General features: G+C 47.8%; 7 protein-coding genes across 7 annotated transcripts; 2 read left to right on the top strand and 5 right to left on the bottom strand.

The window, feature by feature from the left end:
• Positions 1-14: 14 nt before the first annotated feature.
• On the bottom strand, positions 15-5417 carry DCL1 (putative RNA helicase/RNAse III; the record flags this gene model as incomplete). Its single annotated transcript, XM_033566128.1, has 13 exons — positions 15-311; positions 390-542; positions 595-780; positions 1172-1352; positions 1408-1808; positions 1874-2944; positions 2997-3063; positions 3610-4251; positions 4301-4399; positions 4457-4722; positions 4780-4883; positions 4944-5140; positions 5194-5417. 13 exons carry the CDS (start codon positions 5415-5417, stop codon positions 15-17), a joined length of 3888 nt encoding a protein of 1295 aa, XP_033431885.1.
• Positions 5418-5919: 502 nt separating this feature from the next.
• Positions 5920-7105, top strand: ATNIH1004_001427 (IGBP1/TAP42 family protein; the record flags this gene model as incomplete). The annotated part of the gene is made up of 3 exons (XM_033566127.1): positions 5920-6131; positions 6197-6473; positions 6527-7105. 3 exons carry the CDS (start codon positions 5920-5922, stop codon positions 7103-7105), a joined length of 1068 nt encoding a protein of 355 aa, XP_033431884.1.
• A 329-nt stretch (positions 7106-7434) lies between these two features.
• On the bottom strand, positions 7435-8531 carry HEM3_1 (porphobilinogen deaminase; the record flags this gene model as incomplete). Its single annotated transcript, XM_033566126.1, has 2 exons — positions 7435-8177; positions 8240-8531. The coding sequence occupies 2 exons, from the start codon at positions 8529-8531 to the stop codon at positions 7435-7437; spliced, it is 1035 nt and encodes a 344-aa protein (XP_033431883.1).
• A 704-nt stretch (positions 8532-9235) lies between these two features.
• ATNIH1004_001425 (putative LON domain serine protease) lies at positions 9236-12147 on the top strand (the record flags this gene model as incomplete). The annotated part of the gene is made up of 3 exons (XM_033566125.1): positions 9236-9707; positions 9769-12010; positions 12060-12147. The coding sequence occupies 3 exons, from the start codon at positions 9236-9238 to the stop codon at positions 12145-12147; spliced, it is 2802 nt and encodes a 933-aa protein (XP_033431882.1).
• Positions 12148-12621: 474 nt separating this feature from the next.
• Positions 12622-13468, bottom strand: ATNIH1004_001424 (mitochondrial 54S ribosomal protein uL23m; the record flags this gene model as incomplete). Its single annotated transcript, XM_033566124.1, has 3 exons — positions 12622-12859; positions 12982-13272; positions 13380-13468. The coding sequence occupies 3 exons, from the start codon at positions 13466-13468 to the stop codon at positions 12622-12624; spliced, it is 618 nt and encodes a 205-aa protein (XP_033431881.1).
• A 341-nt stretch (positions 13469-13809) lies between these two features.
• ATNIH1004_001423 (protein kinase RIO2) lies at positions 13810-15194 on the bottom strand (the record flags this gene model as incomplete). The annotated part of the gene is made up of 3 exons (XM_033566123.1): positions 13810-14855; positions 14923-15067; positions 15132-15194. 3 exons carry the CDS (start codon positions 15192-15194, stop codon positions 13810-13812), a joined length of 1254 nt encoding a protein of 417 aa, XP_033431880.1.
• A 351-nt stretch (positions 15195-15545) lies between these two features.
• On the bottom strand, positions 15546-18530 carry RPN1 (proteasome regulatory particle base subunit RPN1; the record flags this gene model as incomplete). The annotated part of the gene is made up of 4 exons (XM_033566122.1): positions 15546-15572; positions 15624-17939; positions 18006-18170; positions 18237-18530. 4 exons carry the CDS (start codon positions 18528-18530, stop codon positions 15546-15548), a joined length of 2802 nt encoding a protein of 933 aa, XP_033431879.1.
• Between the last annotated feature and the right edge of the window lie 572 nt (positions 18531-19102).

Genomic DNA, 19102 nt, shown 5'->3' with positions numbered 1-19102 from the left:
GCTAAAGGAAATCCTCATATGGCGGTTCCGATATCCACTTGCGGAGAATTATCGCTCTCTCGGCAGTTACAGTGGTATTTCGCGCGAAACTCAGGCACACCAATGCCATCCAGGATTGCCAACGCTCGCTCGCTTGCCTTGATTTTAGCATAACGACTTGAAGATGCTGTTCCTTCAGCAATGACGGTATCATGTATAATTACGGCGGCCAGAATGCTGACGGCATTTCCGTCCACGCCAGGTATTTCACCTGCTTTCAAGCAATAGTTTGTGCAATCATATTCATTCGTTAATCTGTTGTGCAAGAACGTCTACTTCGGGTTAGTATTGTAAGAAAGGGACATGCTATATCTTCTATATGCAATTTCAAGATTGCGAAGCAGTCTTACCGTGGGATGTTTGTTCGCAAAAGTGTCGTATATTGTCATGTCCTGAAAGTAGGGCTTGATATGACGCTGGAAGAACTCCTCTACAACTTCGAAGGAGAAATTAGAGTCGACAAATGCAGCTCCCAGGTAGGCCTCGACCATGTCCGGCAGGCACTAATGAACTTACTCAGTTGGGATCGTTGTTTGATCTTGGATAACCTCATACCTTGGGTGGATCTTTAGTAGGGACCCAATAATCGACCGCACCCTCACTTTCACTTTCTGCAGCCTGTATCTCCTCGGCGTAGTGAGTTATTTGTGCCTGCAAGGGGTTGCTGAAATGTTTCAGGTGTGTATGGAGCCCTAGCTTCACCGCCAAGGCTCCAAGGAATTTGTTGGATACCATTGCCATCTGAAGACTACAATTAATAACTCTCTGGTAACAACATAGTTATTATGAGCAAACTTGCCTTGTGCTCTGTCAGCCATTGTGGATCCCTATCGGGAAACCGTTGAAATATATCTTCCACACAAGCCATATCGAGCAGTGCGTCGCCGAGAAATTCTAGTCTTTGGTAGCAAGGCACTTTGGCCCATGCCGAGGGGTAAGACGGATGAGTGAAAGCCGAATTCAACAATCGTGGATATTTGAACCGGTAACACAACTTCTCTTCTACCTTTTTGCTTAAATCAAGTTCAAACCCATCTGGACGTTGAGCTTGGTACTTAGGCACCGTGTAGGAATCACTGTAGTCCCTCCAACATGACGCTGTGTGGTTACGGCTATCAACTAAAGCACTCACTGCTCTGACAGCAACGTCAAACCGATGGTCTACACCACCTGAGAGAAGTGATGCACCTATCACCGCCTCGCAGACATCTGCGATCGTCTTTTCCCCAAGAGCATGTCTACCTTCCGCAGAGACCTTCTTGCTATGATCCTTACCTTGCAATAGAGCCAGGCTATCGGGATACCAAGTGTGTCTAAGGCCAATGTAAGCTTAGGTTTGTTCAAACAGACTATTCTGCTACTTCTTACCTTGAAAAGCTGCGACTGCGAATGTACTGATAAAGCTTCTTTTTGTTTGCTGAATTAAAGAGATTTTTATTGCAGATAAGGCACATGCGGTTCACATGATAGTCGAACTCGTCATCATCCGGATTCTGGGTGAAGAGAGAAATTGAAGTAGCCATCTTGAGGAAACAATCACCCAAGAACTCGAGACGTTCGTAGTTCTTGCCCATACCTCTTTGGACATGAATTTGCTGGGCTCGATGCTCCTCTGTGTTATCAGAATCTTTGGTAAATGCCTCCAGAGCATATCCTGGATCAACAACTAGTTCTAGTTTTTCACAGGCTTCAAGGGCAATCAAATATGCGTCCAGCCTGCTTATAATTGCCGGGAAAGCAAGGCAAGATGCTGCAATTGAAGCCGGAATCTAGGCACCCAGTCAGCAATTAAACATTCCTTCAACGGGTATAAGCACATCAACAGGAAACTGACCGCAGAAACCTTTAGCGGTTCTATACAGATAACGCATCTTGTTTCAACATTCTTCTCCTTTTCCGTCATTTTATCCAGGAAGTTTCTCCGTAGGCGCACTAATTCGGCTCGCAAGACGGGCTGGCTCCAATTGCATTTGGACAGAAAAGCAGCCCGTGAGTTTTTAGAGAGACTTAAAGTATAGTCCATGATGTCCTTCATGTTTTTTCGTCGCGGCACGAAAGATGGTGGTGGGCTTGAGGGAGACAATGCTTCATCAATGGCTACTGTGAAGTACCGATACCTTCCGTCCCATTTATCATAGACGAACCGGTTGACCAAATGCTCCGGAGCTGTACTCGCAGGAAATATTATCTCTTCATTATCGCTTACGAACGATAACGTGCTCCAATCTATTGGATTGTTTTGAATAATACTCGTTGCGGATCCTTCTTCAAGCCTTGCTGGAGCTAACCAGTATGGTAGTTTTTCAGTCTCTCTGGCGTAGACTTTGTGAAAGACATCTTGAAACACTCGAAGTGTGAACGTTGTCAATAAGTCCAAGTTTTGAAAAGATATCAACAAGCTTTCCTCCTGTGACGCAGAATGGACCATAGTTTCTATGTCCTCTTCAAGAAAGATAGAAAAGGGAGGGAACTTTGGCAACCTTTTGCGAGTCAATAGCACTAAGGGCCCAAGTTCCCTAGAGAGTTCCTTTGAAGGAACAAACGAAATGATAGTGACATAAATTTGGTCCGGAAGAGTTCCTAGTTGCTTATCCCAAAGGGACGGTTTTGATAGCATGGCATACAAGTTTGTCCGCTTGGAGGTAATTGCTAGTTTCGCGTTCCTCATAACCGGTAAGCGCTTGTGATAAACTGAGTTGAAATAGTCGTCAAGCAGTTTATGTTTCCGAAGCATGAGGCAGGCATCAAAGGCTGCAGATTGTTTCGCAGTAGATTTCTTCACTTCGGGTGATCCTACAAATCCTCGGATAGGCGACTTTTCAGGTAAAATGACCTCGCAAACGAACGTGTTATTCACAGGAAGAACAACATAAGCGGCTTGAGCTACAATGCCTCTCTCATATTGCTATTATGCCATTTTATTAGAGGACCATCAATCTGAGAGAGACACTACTCACCAAGGAGCTGGCATAGCGCGCAAGAATAGCGATGGCGGAATGGTATGTTAGTGTTGCCCCCGTAGCCCTAATCGTTAATGTACGTTTTCCTTCCTTCTGGAGCATGGATTCTAAGTCGTAATCGTTCCCATACAGTATTCGATCTTCAGGAAGAGTTTCACAAAAGTTTTGCATGATTTTCTGTATGTGTTTTAGAACCTGTGGCGAAGAAAAAAAGATTTGCAGATCTTACTTCAGCTTCCCTGGTCTCATCCAACAACGCACTGTGTGTGGCATTCATTTTTTCGATCATTATTGCATACTACAAGTTATCTTTGTTAGAGCTCTGTTTATATTCAATGCGAATAATCCCTACCGTGGAAGTGTAATGCCTGGCACGGCCCCGGCTTTGCACATATTGAATGAGTGTATTATATAGGTCAAACCTAGCAGATTAATACATGAATCCCGGCCAGCGCATTTTTAATGGCATACCTAATAACCAAGTTACAGTCCGGAATATCAAGACCTTCCTCCGCTACCGACGTGGCGAACTTTTTCGTCAGTAGGCGTCTTTCACTGTAGGGTAATTCCTACCAAACAATTTATTTCTCCATTCCTAAACTTCACTAACGCAAGGAATTGCTGTCGGAAGGTGACATTCATGCCAGCAGCATCGTTGCATCGTACGCCAATGAGGACTCCAGGTCGAAGGGAAGGGATCTCCAACTGTGTGAAAAGTTCGAACAGCATTTTAGCAGTATAGCGTTTCTTTGTAAAGACAATGCACTTTGTTTCCATTGGACACCCAAAGCATTTTCTGAGCTCATCACAAAGGAGCTGCACTTTGGGACTTAATTCACCTGGACGGTCAGGGCGTCCGAACACATGCTTTTTCACAATATCACTGGCTTCCTTGATTCGAAAAATTTCTTTGTACGCAGATTCTGGGATTTGGCCCGAATTATCCGACAGGAGTTTGCTAACATTGCTTTCGAGCTTCGGTAAAACATCATCCGCCAAAGCATGCATCCACACTCGATCCGAGCACCATCTCCCCAGCTCGGAGCTTGCCTGCCTAGCAAACCTGAAAGTGCTTTCCAAGGATCCCATGTCACCGAAACGATCCTCCAAAGCTTTATATAATGTGGTTGCAAATGGCATCTCCAATTTGTCGTATGTCCACACTTTCTCCATCGGGCGACTGACAACCTGTCGTAAGAGAGTAGGATTTGAGGTTGTAGCAATTTTACTGTCTAAAAGCTTCTCAAGTGTCCTGTGATATGTTAGCTGGATTTGCGTACCCATTTAAATGCAAGACGTACACAGCCGCTTCTACAATATCCCCCTTGGTATCAATTGGTGACGCCGTCATTCCAAAGATCCTGGGGCGCTGTGATGGATCTGTCTTGAAATACGACTCCCTTATAATTCTAAGGCAACATCAGAAAGTTTCCAGTTTTATGGTTAGCAACACAAACCGTGCATAAGGGTGGTCTTTTTTTGTATGATGGGCCTCATCGAAGATGAGCAGGTTTATTTGATCCATTTTGATGTAGGAGCTGAGCAAGCATTGGTACAGTATTTCTGCTGTACAGACTATGACCATATTCTTTTCGAAATACTCGATCCAAGTTTGTTTGCTCCAGAGATCAACTCCCATTGCCCCAAAGAAATGTGCAACATTTTGGTCTATGCTGTTGCGCAAAACAGCAGCCTGTTGATATGCAAGTGTGACGCTATCCACCTATTCGTATGTTAGTGTGCATGTGGTCGGAAGCAGTGAATTGAACGGGGCATATACCAAGAAGAACGATATGCGGTGTGGCTTCCCATCCGCACGATCTATCAACTCATTTTGGATAATATGCTTCAGCAAAAGCACTGCAATCAAGGTTTTCCCTGATCCTATAGCGGTGTCAGAAAAAGCATTGGGGGAATAAAATAATGGGGTCTGTATGAAGATACCAGTATCGAGAACAGCAATAGTATTCTGTGACTTAGCCCTTTCAAAAAGCTCCACCTGATATTCCCTTGGATCCAAGAGCCCTATCCCGAGATCCTGCTTTGCTACTAAGTGTGCTGTAGAGAGCTCTGCATCTGGTAGATTCGGGACTGAGAGTTTGACATCATCAACAGATTCCGCATCAGCCCGTTTCGAGAGTCTATGCATAGATCAATACCCAGAGTCTAATTATTTAAAGGTAGAAGAACTCACAGTGCTTGGAACTTTACATTTTGGAGCTTCCGTCGTTCAGAAGCATTCCTTTGACTAAACCTTTCCTCATCTTTATCATAGTTCGATTCATCAGAGGAACTATTATCCATTTCAACAATTGCATCTGTTTCCATTACCGCATCTCTGGAAGCCACCAATCTGGACCCACTGGATGCCAGATTTGTGTTAGAGTCTTCTGGCTCAATGGATGTTAGTGACGACATTTGCACCTTAGTCCAGCGAGCCAAGGAAAGTACAAGACCCTTCCGATAGATTAAGTGCAGATGATTAAATTTTTGTTGTGAGAGATGGATTCTCGCGGAAACAAGTAAGGAACTGGGAGTGAGAATGCATTGAGATGGGAGTGAATAGTGAATGAGCAAAAGGCAAGAGGCCAACAGATCGCAGCAAACGAGCCAACAAACAAGCCATTAGATACGCCGATCGATTCGAAGTCACTTGTGGTCCAGTCCCTTAGTGATAGTACTCCGTCAATGATTTGCTTTATTTACACATATCTACACGGCAAACCTTTGCAATACACATGAAACTTCTCGACTTGCATCCATAGATCTAGGACGGTGGACATATATTTCTAAGTCCCGACGCCATTGCGGGGCGCTCGGGCGGAGCCAATATTTCTGCCGCAGTTAAATTCGCCCTTATTTAATTTCACTGCGGAGATCATTCCTAGCAACCATCACGAGGGTCACTGCAGGGACGACAATGGAGCAACCTCAGAATCTTAAATCTCTTTTCGCCGCAGCGAAGGCGGAAAAAGCTGCACTAGAAGCTCGTCCTGACACCAACACAGATCAGTATCGCAATGATGTCAGCGCAACAATATCAAAGTTTGAGGAATGCCAGCGGCTCGTGAGCTTGCTATCTTTATTCAGTTCAAATGAACCACTAGAAGACATAACAACGGGTGATTTACAGTATTATCTCATGCCATTCACCCTGTGCATGCTGCTGGATGAGCTAAGTTCGTGGTGGTTTGTAGGTATCTCGCAGTTGATTATCACCTTGCCGACCTCCTCCAAAAATCTTATAATTCCAATCGCGAGTCTAGTCTTCGGAGCGCATTGGAGCACTATGAGAAATACCTTTCATGTTTGAATAATTACGAAATGCTCAATGACAGTAACAAAAAACTTTACGAGCGATATACGGCTAATCCGATCTCCTTTTCTCTAACATCGACTAATGACGCTGCTACCCGAAGAGAAGTCAAAATCACAAGGTTTAAGGAGGAGAAGGAACTTAAACAAAGACTCGAGGTTGGATGCAACGTGCTCTGAAGGATCTAGAACTTTACTTACGTTAGCTTAAGTACTTGTCGAATAACCAAAGTCGACTCCAAAGCGACGAGGACGATGTTCGGCAGCTTTACCTCGCGGAGATCAATTTATATGTCCACCAAACGTTCCAGTCACTTGATCTTCTTTCCCAGGAAATTTCTATGCTGTCAAGCATTCGCAACGCCGTGCCCAACCTCGAACAAGCCCAACGGGACGACTCCAGGAGCCGGAATGGGGAGGACCGCTCAACCTACTCCGAGCGACTCGATCCTCCGATCTCTCAGCTTCTCCAAGGAGGAAAATTTGGTCCACTTCTTAGCAAGGAAGGAAGGCCAATGCAGCCGTTTACGCTGCTTGATCGTCGGTCACAGCTTCAGCAAGGGGTTTTCCGGCCCAGTCATAACTTGCCAACTATGACGATTGATGAATATCTTGAGGAAGAAAGGAGAAGAGGCGGCATCATAGAGGGAGGAGAAAAGTCAGGTATGAAAGAAGAAGTCGACGAGGACGATTTGGACAGAGCCGATGAAGAAACCATGAAAGCGCGTGCCTGGGATGAATATAAAGAAGCGAACCCGAGAGGCTCTGGAAATACGTTGAACAGAGGCTGACGACGCGACTTACGATGTAACGCATGGATATGATTGGGAACTTAATCTGTTCTATATTGTGATTTTTGAGGCAGCATCTTTCAAACCTGGAATATTCAACACAGGGACATAGGCTTGACATTTGGGATTAACCCTTGGTCTTGGGTGAGACAAAAGTCTTCTTCATAGTACACGTAGAAGGACCGTTTTGTATTCTGAGCAGAGTATGTTCACATGTTTTATTCTTGTACGGGTATCCGTCTAGATCACAGCCCTCATCTTGTATATCAGGGAGAAGACCAGCACCTCCGCGGATGTCGTCGATAGCAGGCCATATAATCTGTGTTTCTCTAAGAAGTTTGCTTGAGCTTGTTTTGTTGGATATCTTCCAGGATCTTCCCTGCTCCCTTGACTACCAATTCCTTGGCCACCATAACGCCAAACTCTTCGGCCGATTGCGCCGAGTCAACAGCCCCATCAATTTCAATTTTCGCTTCTTCGTTGCCATCAACACTAACTACGATAGACCTCATTCTCAATTTCCGCGAGCCATCAGGCAATTGAACCCATTCTGTTTCAACACCTAGTGGTGCACTGCAGCCACCCTCGAGGGTTCGCAACAGGCTACGCTCGGCCCAGCAAGCGTATGTGGCATCCTCATCACTGATGCGACGCAGCATATCATGCATAATTTGGTCGTCCTTCCGAATTTCAATACCTAGGGCACCCTGCCCCACGGCGTACAGCATTCCTCCATTCTTCGAATCAAGGTACTGGGAAATGCGGTCCTGCAGATCCAGCCTCAGTAGACCGGCAGCGGCCAGGATGATACAAGTGTATGGGCTGTCCTCCGCGTCTAGCTTGGCCAATCGTGTACCAATGTTACCGCGGACATCCATAATTTTCAGGTGAGGGTATCGACGAGCCAATTGAGCAGTGCGACGGATCGAGGAAGTGCCCACAACAGATCCTGCGGGCATTTCGGACAGGCTCATATTGGGTAAACCCTTCTTTATCACCAGAACATCTCTGCTATCCTCGCGCTTCATTGTGGGGGCTAAGGTACATAAGGGGGGTAGAAGGGTGGGAACATCTGAGAAGTGCAACTGCTCAGCACAATATAATCATAACAGTGACAAGACTTCCAGAGCATACCTTTCAGTGAGTGAACGATGAAGTCCACCTGACCGGCCATTAGAAGCTCCTCCAACTCCTGAGTCCATAGATTCTTGGTGGTGAATTCACGGAGGGCGATGGTAGTATTTTGGTCACCTGCAGTCTCCTGAGAATGGATATTAAATGTATAATCCGGCCATATCTTCCTGAGAGCTCCAACAACCAGATCTGTCTGGGAAAGAGCAAGTTTGGACTTGCGCGTACCAACGGTGAAGACTTTCCGCGCTGAGTTGGCGGGGCTGGAGGAAGTAGGAGGCGGGGTAGAAGCCATTGTGACACGTTTAAAGGACAGGCTGGGAATATGATAGCTTAGTAGACTTCCAGTAAAATTAAATAGATCAGAAACAGTGTCGATAACAACCCCAATCAATGACTTTCTCCGGAAGGTGCGAGGCAGGTGAACATGGATGGAATCAAGCAGATCCTAAGCTGTTCCGATCGTTCAACTGTCAAACGGAATTTGACATGGTATTGTAAGGTATGACTGGTACATACTGTACTGTACCGGTATTGATACTACTCAAATCACGAGATGACCATGGATGAGGTGATTACATGATCAGCCTGTTGGTCTCTCTCTCTCTATCTCTTTTTGCCTGACAAGATTGTCTTCACTGGATTCTTCGAGAAAGTGTGATACTCTGCCATCAATATTGGATATCTTTTCCACCCTAAGATACTTGACGTTATTGTTGTCGCTGTTTGACAGATGCTTGACCGGAGACTGACGTAGCGCAGGCGAACCTCGGCATCGGAAGACTTCTATCGCCTCCCCAGAGTCTCTCCATCTCTATGGGGTTCTGGAACCTTACTCCCCATTAGTCGACTGCCCAGCTTTATAACCTCCGTTGTCTCCTCCTGTTTCATCCCCCCTTTTGTGGATACACACTACACTCCACGACACTATCTATCATTATCTTACTTCTTTTTCCTCCCTATCGCCTTTTATTTTCCCCTCTGGTGTGGTAGGCTGAGATGGGCTCCAACCACGGCAGGACCACCAAGCTGCCCTTGGTGCCACTCCCGAAGGGTTCGGTTCTACTCCCGGGAGTTACACTACGCATCCCGGTCATCAACCGCCCGGATATTTCGAATCTTCTTTCCTCTCTACTGGACCGGACGGCCCCCTCCAAGCGCGATGGCAATACGATCACGTTTGGTTGCGTTCCCCTTGGCTCTCCTTTCCTAAGCAAAGATGGCCAGCACCTAATCGACAACGGAAGTTTGGATGACGAGAAGAAAGAAGAGTATGATTTAGTTGAAGCAAGTCAGGCTAGGAAGGAAGATCTCTTTCGATATGGTACCGTTGGAAAGGTGATTGGTGTTCAGCGCCGTGCTTACTCGGAGGCGTCGCTGGTGGTTCAAGGAGTCCAACGTTTCACTATCAGACGGGTCACTAGAGAGAGACCTTTCTTCGAAGCAGAGGCAATCCTTCTTGACGATAAAGGTTGGTTCCTTAGATCTTTCATCGACGGATATTTGCTTCAGAGATTAATGGATTGGGATAGATTCCGTCTCCAGCGATGCAGAGACCACCGAACTTTTCCAGCAACTGAGACAGCTTTCGCGCGAACTTCTTACCCTACTACGCCTTTCGTCGCTATTGCCTTCCCCATCAACTCGCTTGTCGCCTCTCATTGCTCGGAAATTCGAGCTCTTCATCTCCAAGACTGACCTCTCACAGGCCGGAAAACTGGCAGATTTTATGGCCGATGTTGCTGACCCTGGATTTGAGGAAAAACTTCGGATTCTGGCGTCGTTGGACGTACGAACCCGACTGGAAAGGGTCGTCGAAATTCTTGGAAAGCATGTCCAGAATATCAAAAGTAGCGTCAAAGTTACCACCATCTCGACGAACAGTTTTCCACCAGCAGGGTTTGATATCAACCAGATCGACCCACGTGATCGCGAGCTTCTGGCGAGACGGGCCATGGCTGGCCTCACGGGCCTGACACCACCAGGAGCCAACGCAAGCGGGAGAAGCGGTGACAGTGATGATAAGGAGGCGAACGAAGTTGACGAACTTCAGCAGAAGCTACAGGAGGCGCAGCTTAGCCCAGAGGCTAGGAAAGTTGCCGATAAAGAGCTGCGGCGCCTACGCAAGATGAACCCGGCAAACGCGGAATACGGTGTGTGCCGGACATATCTCGAAAACATTGCGGATATCCCATGGATGAAAGTCACCGAGGATCAGCTCGGGCCTGAGACTTTGAAGAGGGCTAGACAACAGTTGGACGATGATCACTACGGACTGGAGAAGATTAAGAAGAGACTTCTTGAATATCTGGCTGTCCTGAGGCTCAAACAATCCACCAACCAGGAGGTTGAACGTCAAATTATTAAATTGACGAAAGATCTCGATGCGGCGGATCATGGAGACCTCGAAAAGGATCTCCCCGCTCTATCGGAGGCAGACCGCGTCGCCATTGAAGCAAAGCTGCACCTTCTCAAATCTAGAAAGATGACTGACAAATCTCCGATCTTGTTACTTGTTGGGCCTCCTGGCACCGGAAAGACCAGTCTTGCAAGATCTGTGGCCACCTCGCTTGGGCGCAAGTTCCACAGAATCTCTCTTGGCGGTGTCAGAGACGAGGCTGAGATTCGAGGCCACCGGAGAACTTACGTTGCCGCAATGCCGGGGTTGATTGTCAGCGGCCTGAAAAAAGTTGGCGTCGCGAACCCAGTATTTTTACTGGACGAAATTGACAAAGTTGGCGGTGCCAACTTCCAGGGCGACCCGTCCGCGGCAATGCTGGAGGTTTTGGACCCTGAGCAGAACCATTCGTTCTCCGATCATTACATCAATATTCCTATTGATTTGAGTAAGGTTCTCTTCATAGCCACCGCTAACTCTTTGGATACTATTCCTGCGCCATTGCTTGACCGTATGGAGACCATTTCGTTGTCTGGCTACACGACTGTCGAGAAGCGACACATATCCAAGAGGCATTTAATTCCTAAGCAGGTGAGATCCAATGGGCTTTCGGAAGGCCAAGTCATTCTTTCCGATGAAGTGATCGACAAAACTATCACTTCGTACACACGTGAGTCCGGAGTACGCAATCTAGAGCGTGAGCTTGGCTCGATCTGTCGCTATAAAGCTGTTCAATATGCAGATGCTGGGGATGCAGGCCACTCCGATACGTACAACCCCATTGTCACTATGGATGATCTGGAGGAGATTCTTGGAATTGAGCGGTTCGATGAGGAGATTGCCGAGAAACACGGCCGTCCAGGTGTCGTCACCGGCCTTGTCGCCTATTCCACCGGAGGCCAAGGCAGCATCTTGTTCATCGAGGTTGCGGATATGCCAGGAAACGGTCGTGTTCAACTTACTGGAAAGCTGGGAGACGTGCTGAAAGAGAGTGTAGAAGTGGCCCTCACGTGGGTTAAGGCACACTCGTACGAGCTCGGATTGACTCCGGATCCCAACGAAGATATCATGAAGAGTCGCAGCCTGCACGTTCACTGTCCGTCAGGAGCCATCCCGAAAGATGGACCATCTGCTGGACTTGCGCACACAATTGGTTTGATCTCGTTGTTCGCAGGCAAGGCTGTCCCTCCGCATCTTGCAATGACTGGTGAGGTGTCTCTTCGCGGCAGGGTACTGCCTGTCGGGGGGATCAAAGAGAAGCTTATTGGTGCACTGCGTGCTGGCGTGAAGACGGTCCTCTTACCGTACCAGAACCGGAAAGATGTTAAGGATGTCCCGCGAGAGGTCAGCGATGGCCTCGAGATTACCTACGTCAAGTATGTTCCCGCTTTCGTTCAGCTACAACTGATGCTAATATAGCCACAGGCATATCTGGGAGGCCATCCATCAAGTGTGGCCTGATGCTCACTGGCCTGGTCAACACAATATGAACTTTGTTGAGAGCCGACTGTAATTGCGTCTCCCCCATTTTCATGTTTAGCAAATTGCTTCTACGTGTATACAATTCTGTGTCCGATGCAATGTTCCCACCTTACTCGTCCTTCGTTCAGCGCACCACAAATACTTTTGATTGGTTTGAGTTTCATTCTGCATAGCGTGTAGCGGAGCCCAATTGATCTGGCCCTAGTACATAGCTATGATTACCGAGGCGTTCATTATCGCTGGTATCATTCCGATGACTGTAAATACACATTGTGGTATTACTCCAATCAACTCGACTCTGTTAAGCGACTGTAATTTGAATATTGTCAATGGATATTTATATGAAAAATAAAAATATAATACATTGTCGACAATGACCACATAACGGCGACAAAAGAAAAGGTTTACAACACCAAGAACCACCGAACCCAAAGGTGCAAACAGTCCATTTTCTATTCCCCAACAACCTGAAAACACGAGAAGCAAGAGTGGCAGAAAGTCTTGTTCACGAACTAGTCGAAGTTGATCTCTTCCCTGATCCGATCACTGTCGATCGATCGTAGCTGAGACCCAATGCCTGCCAGGTTGGTCTCCAGGGTTTTGAGCCGTCCAACAGCTTCTTCGCATCTTCTTTGAAGGCCTCGCGTTCCGACTTATTTGCTTTCATGGCTGCGTCAGGTTGCTGCTGTTTTTGGACATCTTTTTGGTATTTTGCGGCATTGTGGAATTGATCTTTCTCCCATCTGTCAAATAACACAACGGGTCAGCTCATTCGTCCCATGTCATCGTGAAGCGGTTGAAAGACCAATGACAACTGAAAGAACGAAAAAAGGACAGAAACAAAGGAGAGACAATCATCACGTACGGTGCCATATCTTCAGGAGCATCAGGCCACACAAATGGCTGCTTCATCTCCACGGTCATCTTTTTCTTCGACATGGGTCGCCTCCATTTGCCGTATCCGAATTTGCCGTCTGGTCGAAGTCGGGTGACTTTCTGCTGTTCGACATAGCTCCGGACACTGAGCACATCGACCCCGTATAGACGCTGTAGGTAGTCACGGATATCAAGCTTGTTGAAATTCAGAGGCACATAGAAAGAGGCATATCGTGGAGGGAGATAGGGTGTGCGGATGAGAGCGATCGTGAAGTCGGGACTATTTTGCCGGTTTTTGTTAGATTATACAATCTCTCTGCATAGACACAGGACTCTGCATCGGTTGAAATGCAGTGTCCGTTGGGTGTCACGACAGTCTGGACTTACAGATAAACCTGCTTCCGCATGGATAGCGGCGCTGAAGGAGGTAGCCAGCCCGCAGGCTTCTTGGGAAACTTGGAAAATTTCCGGACCATATTGGGCTCTATGCTCCGAAACAGCGAATTGAATCGGTGGAGCAACGAAACAAAGAAACTGAGGGTGGGAAGCGGGTGACAGGGAATTAAAAAAAGGCCGTGCTTCGTTGATATCGGAAGGTGTTAAGCGGAACTTTCGCTGACCAAAATTGCGCTTGTGGCCGCGCTACGTGCCGTAGGGATTTTTTCTTACTACGAACAATGGAGTGATAATATAGAGATTACAGGCATTTCCTACGAGACAGATATTTTTACGAAGAAAGAGGAAGAAGAAATTACAAGACTTATATTTGCTCATCATGGTCATTATCGTTCAATGCATTTTGTCTATCCCAGAGCCCCTACTGTCCTCCAGACGAGTCTGATAAATGTAGTTTCTCTAGCCTTTGCGAACTATCTTGGGCTTCATCGGTTTGTGATTCCTTGGGTTCCTCGGCTTCGCTATCATCGCCGGCAGCTTCACCCTCCGAGTCAGGTTCAGACTGGTTCTCATCTTCACTCTCACTCTTGTCAATCTCATTGTTTCCCTTTCCGTCACCATTAGCACCAACTTCCTTCATGTAGATTTCCAATTCTCGTGCCATTTTCTTTGAGAACCCGGATGCCTCAACCTCCACATCCAGTCGCTTTCCAGGATTCTGGAGGAGCTGTTTCTCGGCATCGGAGAAGAAGGGACCAGGTTCATCGCTCACGAAGTGAAACTTCCGCTTGAAGAAACGTTTAATGCAATCCACATCACGGTCGAAATACATCTCCGCATTGACATGGTCGATCGACACCATTTGCGGGAAATCAATCAGGACCGGGGTGAGCCGGATATTCTCACTGTCATCTTCATCCGCATCTGCTGGGGATTTCCCTTTCGCATCGGGGACCTCTTCCTCTTTGATGAGGAGGTTGAATTCATTGAAATCACCATGGATCAAGCCGAACCGTGCCAGTTGTAGGATCATATCCATCAGCTCCGAGTATAGTTGCGCAGGCTTGGGAACCCTCGCTATCTGACGGAGTGGGAATGCATCAATCAAACTCATAACGATCGTATGCCGATTCTGCGCAATGGGTTGCGGTACAGAGAACCCATTTTCCCGAAGTGCCTTCATAAATGCATATTCCTTCATCGCCGCCAAACGCGACATGTACATCCACGATCCTGTGCTTCGATTCCGCAAGTAATCCCTGTTGGTTTTAACCGTTCGGAAAGATATACGACCAAGTCGGTGGATTTTCAGAATGTGCTGCGTCCCATCGTGATTTGCAACCACTATGATATCCGATTCTTTGCCAACTCCGATCTGGTTTCCAACAGAGTAGATACACTTCTGCTTTTGATGGGCATTAAGCGCCAAATAATCAAGCCCTCCATAGGTGAGTCGGTAGCCGTCATCTAGATCAAACGTAAATGTCAAGATTAGAGTGTTGTATCAATTGGAAACTCGTCTGCTGGAGCATACATTTCGCATTTTTCACCTTTGCAATCAGGTTCGCCTTGGCCAGATTCGAGATGGCGCGATTCACCCCGCTACCACCGCGAAGACCGGAGATCTGAGCGATCAAAGGGGTAGGGACGACTTCATGATTCCTGCTCCCAGTTTCCACCTACACGACACTTTGGTTAGCAAGTCTGGCCATGCGGCGACCAAAGCTGCAAGGTGGGGCGCACCGCTGAGAGGACGCGAAAATCTTCAGAAGTGAGGTAACGAATGGCTTTGGCGTCAAGTCTCATGGTCACCTGCGATCTTTAATTGTTGGAACTAGACTTGGAGTAGCTGCGCAAATGGCCTGGCTAGAACTGGATCTCGTTGCTGGGCGGTCGATGCGGGAAAACTTCATGGGGGAAATGCCCTATGCCCTAATTTCCTATTTCGGGACATGGCCAGCTACTATACAAAGACTCTAGATCTCCAGTCGGCTCCTACCCAGGACCAACGGCTGATTAAACATCTAATACTGGTTCTCAAATGTGGCGAATGCTATTTTCTGGCTCGTTCTGAATACATTAGATTTAGCTATACCCATGTGAGCCTCCCTCAATCCAACCGGCAAAAACTGGATCTAGTAAATATCATCATCGTACTTAGGCTAGACTCTCCCAATCAGGATTCTGTTCCGTGTTAGCTTCGCCATTCGACCATCAGGTGAAAGAAATCCTTACCTTGCGCAAGATGACTAATCCTTCTAGTGTGCTGCTGAGAGGAATGTACTGTTCATCCTCCAGTTCGGCTCTTTCGCCGTACGCCAGAAGCACAGGGGTACTCTGTGTTTGCCAGCCAGTGATCGTCTTGGGCCGTCCAGCCTGCCCAACAACATCCACAGCTTGTCCAACCCGGACATTCACTGTGAGGGGCTGCAGATCCTCATCAAGTGTGACAAGGAACCGTGGGTACATGGCAGTGATGAGGAAGTAGAGGAGATAGTGATGTTCCGCAAGGATGAATTGTTTGGCGTCGATCAAAGAAACAAGCACAGTGAGCAGACCGGCGGCTGATACACGTGACAGAACCTGGCGATCCGTATGGAAGGGGTTCAAGGTCATGGTGCCCTTGCCCATGTGCAGGAGACCTTGGGCAATCCGGACCATGAACAAAGAGTTTTGGTCGCGATGGTAGTAGCTGGCCAACTGTCTGAGCAGCTGTGCCAGACGAGCATTGTTGGTACCCGCGCCACACAGACCCATAGCAAAGATCGCGTTGATGGCGACGTCGTTGTCATTGTCGTGACTATATCGGGAGAGAGTATCGTAAACCTTCATTTGCGGGTTGCTGGGAGAGATCAGGCCCATCGCGAGAGGAACCGCCTTCCGGATGTTGCTCGCGCCGTAGTGCATGAGGTGCCCAAACTGTCTAAGGATCATGTCCTGACCCACGTCCTCTCCCATGGCAATCAGCGACAGACCCAACACCGCATACGACTGGACCAGCTCGTCGCCTTTCTTCTCATCGTTCTCTTCAATTATGTCATTGCAGATGTGGAGAAGCTCTTGCAGCTTCAATACTGTCCCGGTTCCCGCCCATGCGCAGACAGATGCCAGAACAGAGGTAGGCTTCGCCATGGGATGGTCAACGGCCTTGAGAATGTCAAGAATCACGTCGACTTCTTCCTGGCGGCCAAAGTACAACAGTGCCAGACCAAGTGCCATGAAGCGGGTCCACTTATCCTTGAGCTGTCGCTGCCGTTCCTCATCCATCAATGTGGTGGCAATTGCCTCGCTCACTTGATGGTTCGACGAGCCGACGAAAATAAGACCCAACGAGACAGCTGCCATAGCAGACAGCTGCATGTCAAGAGAAACATCCTCAACAATCGGGAGAAGGACTTCAAGGAGTTCTTCCTTATTGGAGCCGGCATAAGCCAGGCCAAGACCCATGATGGATGCGACCCTCATGGGCACACTCTTGGCCTCTAGGTTTTCGGGATCACTCAATAGGGCCAAAGCGGGATCAGAATCCAACCGAACACCTGAGTTAATAATACCGATACCCAGCAGGGCACCGGCCTTGATCTGCTCTTCCGAAGCATACGTATATTTATCGATTTTGTCCAAGCCATTTTCAGGATCTCTGTGCATAAGCATACCCATCGAGGCAGTAGTGGACAACATCCCGTCGTCCTTTGTCTTCCAAACCCATGGGCCCTTGTCACCCTCAACGAGCATCATCTTGTCGTTGCCGAACCCAGAGTTTGCAAAGGCGTTCACGAAGGCACTCGCAAGATTGTGCCTTGCGGAGTCGACATTAGTCAAGCCAGCTCCACGGCTGCTCTCCAGATGCGTTTTGTATATGTCCTCTGGCATCTTGGGGTCAAGAATATTCAATTCCTTTCCAAGCGACTTGAAGTGGTTGGGAATTGAAGTGTTGTTCAGGCACTCCATGAATGATTCGTCGTCCTCCTCTTCTTCGCCCCCAAGATCAAGCCAAATTTGCTGCCTGGCAACCAAGAATGCCATTTGTTTCTTGAGTGCCTTGTCAGAAGTGGCTTTCAGGTCGCTCTTGATAAGATCAGAGTCGTTAAGGCGAATGGCAACAACAATGGCCTTCGTGAGTTCTTTGTAACGGACATAAATCTCGTGCGCCGTGCGGAGGAATTGTTGGTCTTCAGGATATGTAAGAAGGTTAACCATGGAGACCATATACAGGCAAACGCGCGAGTATGTATTTTCGTCCAGAAAGCGCGGGATCTCCTCGATGATCTCCAGTTCACTCAGAAGGTCGACAGCATCAGCCTCAGCGTTGTGGCTCAGGAAGTATGGGACCAGGGATAGCGAGAGATCGATCAAGTCCTGGACATCTTTCTCCGCATTCAGCCGGTTCTGATACTCCTGACCAATTTCCAATGCCAGGTGCCTGATGTATTCGTGGCCCCAGGATCCGAGGTCTTCGGATTTCGTAAGAAGGCGATACTTCAGCGTCTCGAGTTTCTCTTCATCTCCGTAGGTCATTCCAAGAACCGACAACATATCTGCCAACGAGTCCTGTAATTTAGAACATTGTTGTGATTAGCATTTCCGCCGGAGGATTTGTCAGACAAGAAACCTCACCTTAACTGAGCCAGCCTGCCACTTGTCATAAAGCGCCGTCAGGTCATCATAGTATGGTCGTAGGAACTTGAGAGGCTTGGGCACCGCAGTCATCGAAGAAGTCGAGGTCTTGATGAAAGTCTTAATAGCGTCTAAGGCAGGGCCATACAGTGAAGTATCGGGCTCCTAAATAGAAGAATACGGTTAATGTCATCGATCACCGTCCCAGAAGGCCTGCCTGCGACATCATACCTTTAACCTTTCAACAAGCATCTCCAGCTCATTTTTCAGCTGCTGATCCTCTTCACTGAGTTCCTCTGAGTGATTTATCGTGTTAGCATGCCACAAAGACGCCGGGTTGCCGGAGTTCGCACTGGACTGGACAGTCACGATCTCACCTTCCTGGGGCTCTTCGTCCTTCTTCTTTCCATCTGCTTGTGGCTTCTCATCACTCTGAGGCTTCTTCTCTCCCGACAACTCCTTCACATCGTCAACCTTGCCCTTGCCCTTGTCGGTGGGAGCTGACCGCTCGCCTTCTTTCGCCATTTCTGACGGGAATCTGGCGAGTAGGTCCGGGTGAGGATCGGAAATCCGGGATGGGGGAAGAAGGGAGGAATGGGAGGCGGAGTATAGCTAGGATGATAGAGTTGGTTATAAATAGTCTCTGTGCACCAGGTGATGGAACAGAGACTGAATCATAAGCTTGTTGATGAAAGCAGAGAGCTCTATCGTCCATGGCCGCTCGGGCGTTGCGCTCCTTGTGGAGCTTCGTACTGCTTATGTAACAAGGCGATGCCAAGAAATCGCTCGTTTTCCATTATGAACGATGGCTTACATGGCACCACTACAAACAAATACAGGCTGGATAATGTACATAAACCGGACTGTCTCTTAAGTAGCCCATGATCATACCTGAGGCTTCTCACTTTACATGTCCCACAGTATCCACATCGTCACGAATGCAAAACAAGAACTTTAAGCTGGCATCGGTCTTTCTCCGGACAACCTCAGAGAACTCTGAACTGTTGCATATAGTCCTTAGTACCTTGGTCCAAGGTTGTACGTGAGAGCTCTTTCCCCGTATATGATAGCACAGGCAATGCGTCAATTGCGGACAG

This window comes from Aspergillus tanneri (genome assembly GCF_003426965.1).
Source record: "Aspergillus tanneri strain NIH1004 chromosome Unknown AapTan_2_pilon_pilon_pilon, whole genome shotgun sequence".
Lineage (NCBI taxonomy): Eukaryota > Fungi > Ascomycota > Eurotiomycetes > Eurotiales > Aspergillaceae > Aspergillus > Aspergillus tanneri.
This window is presented reverse-complemented; position numbering and strand designations above follow the sequence as displayed.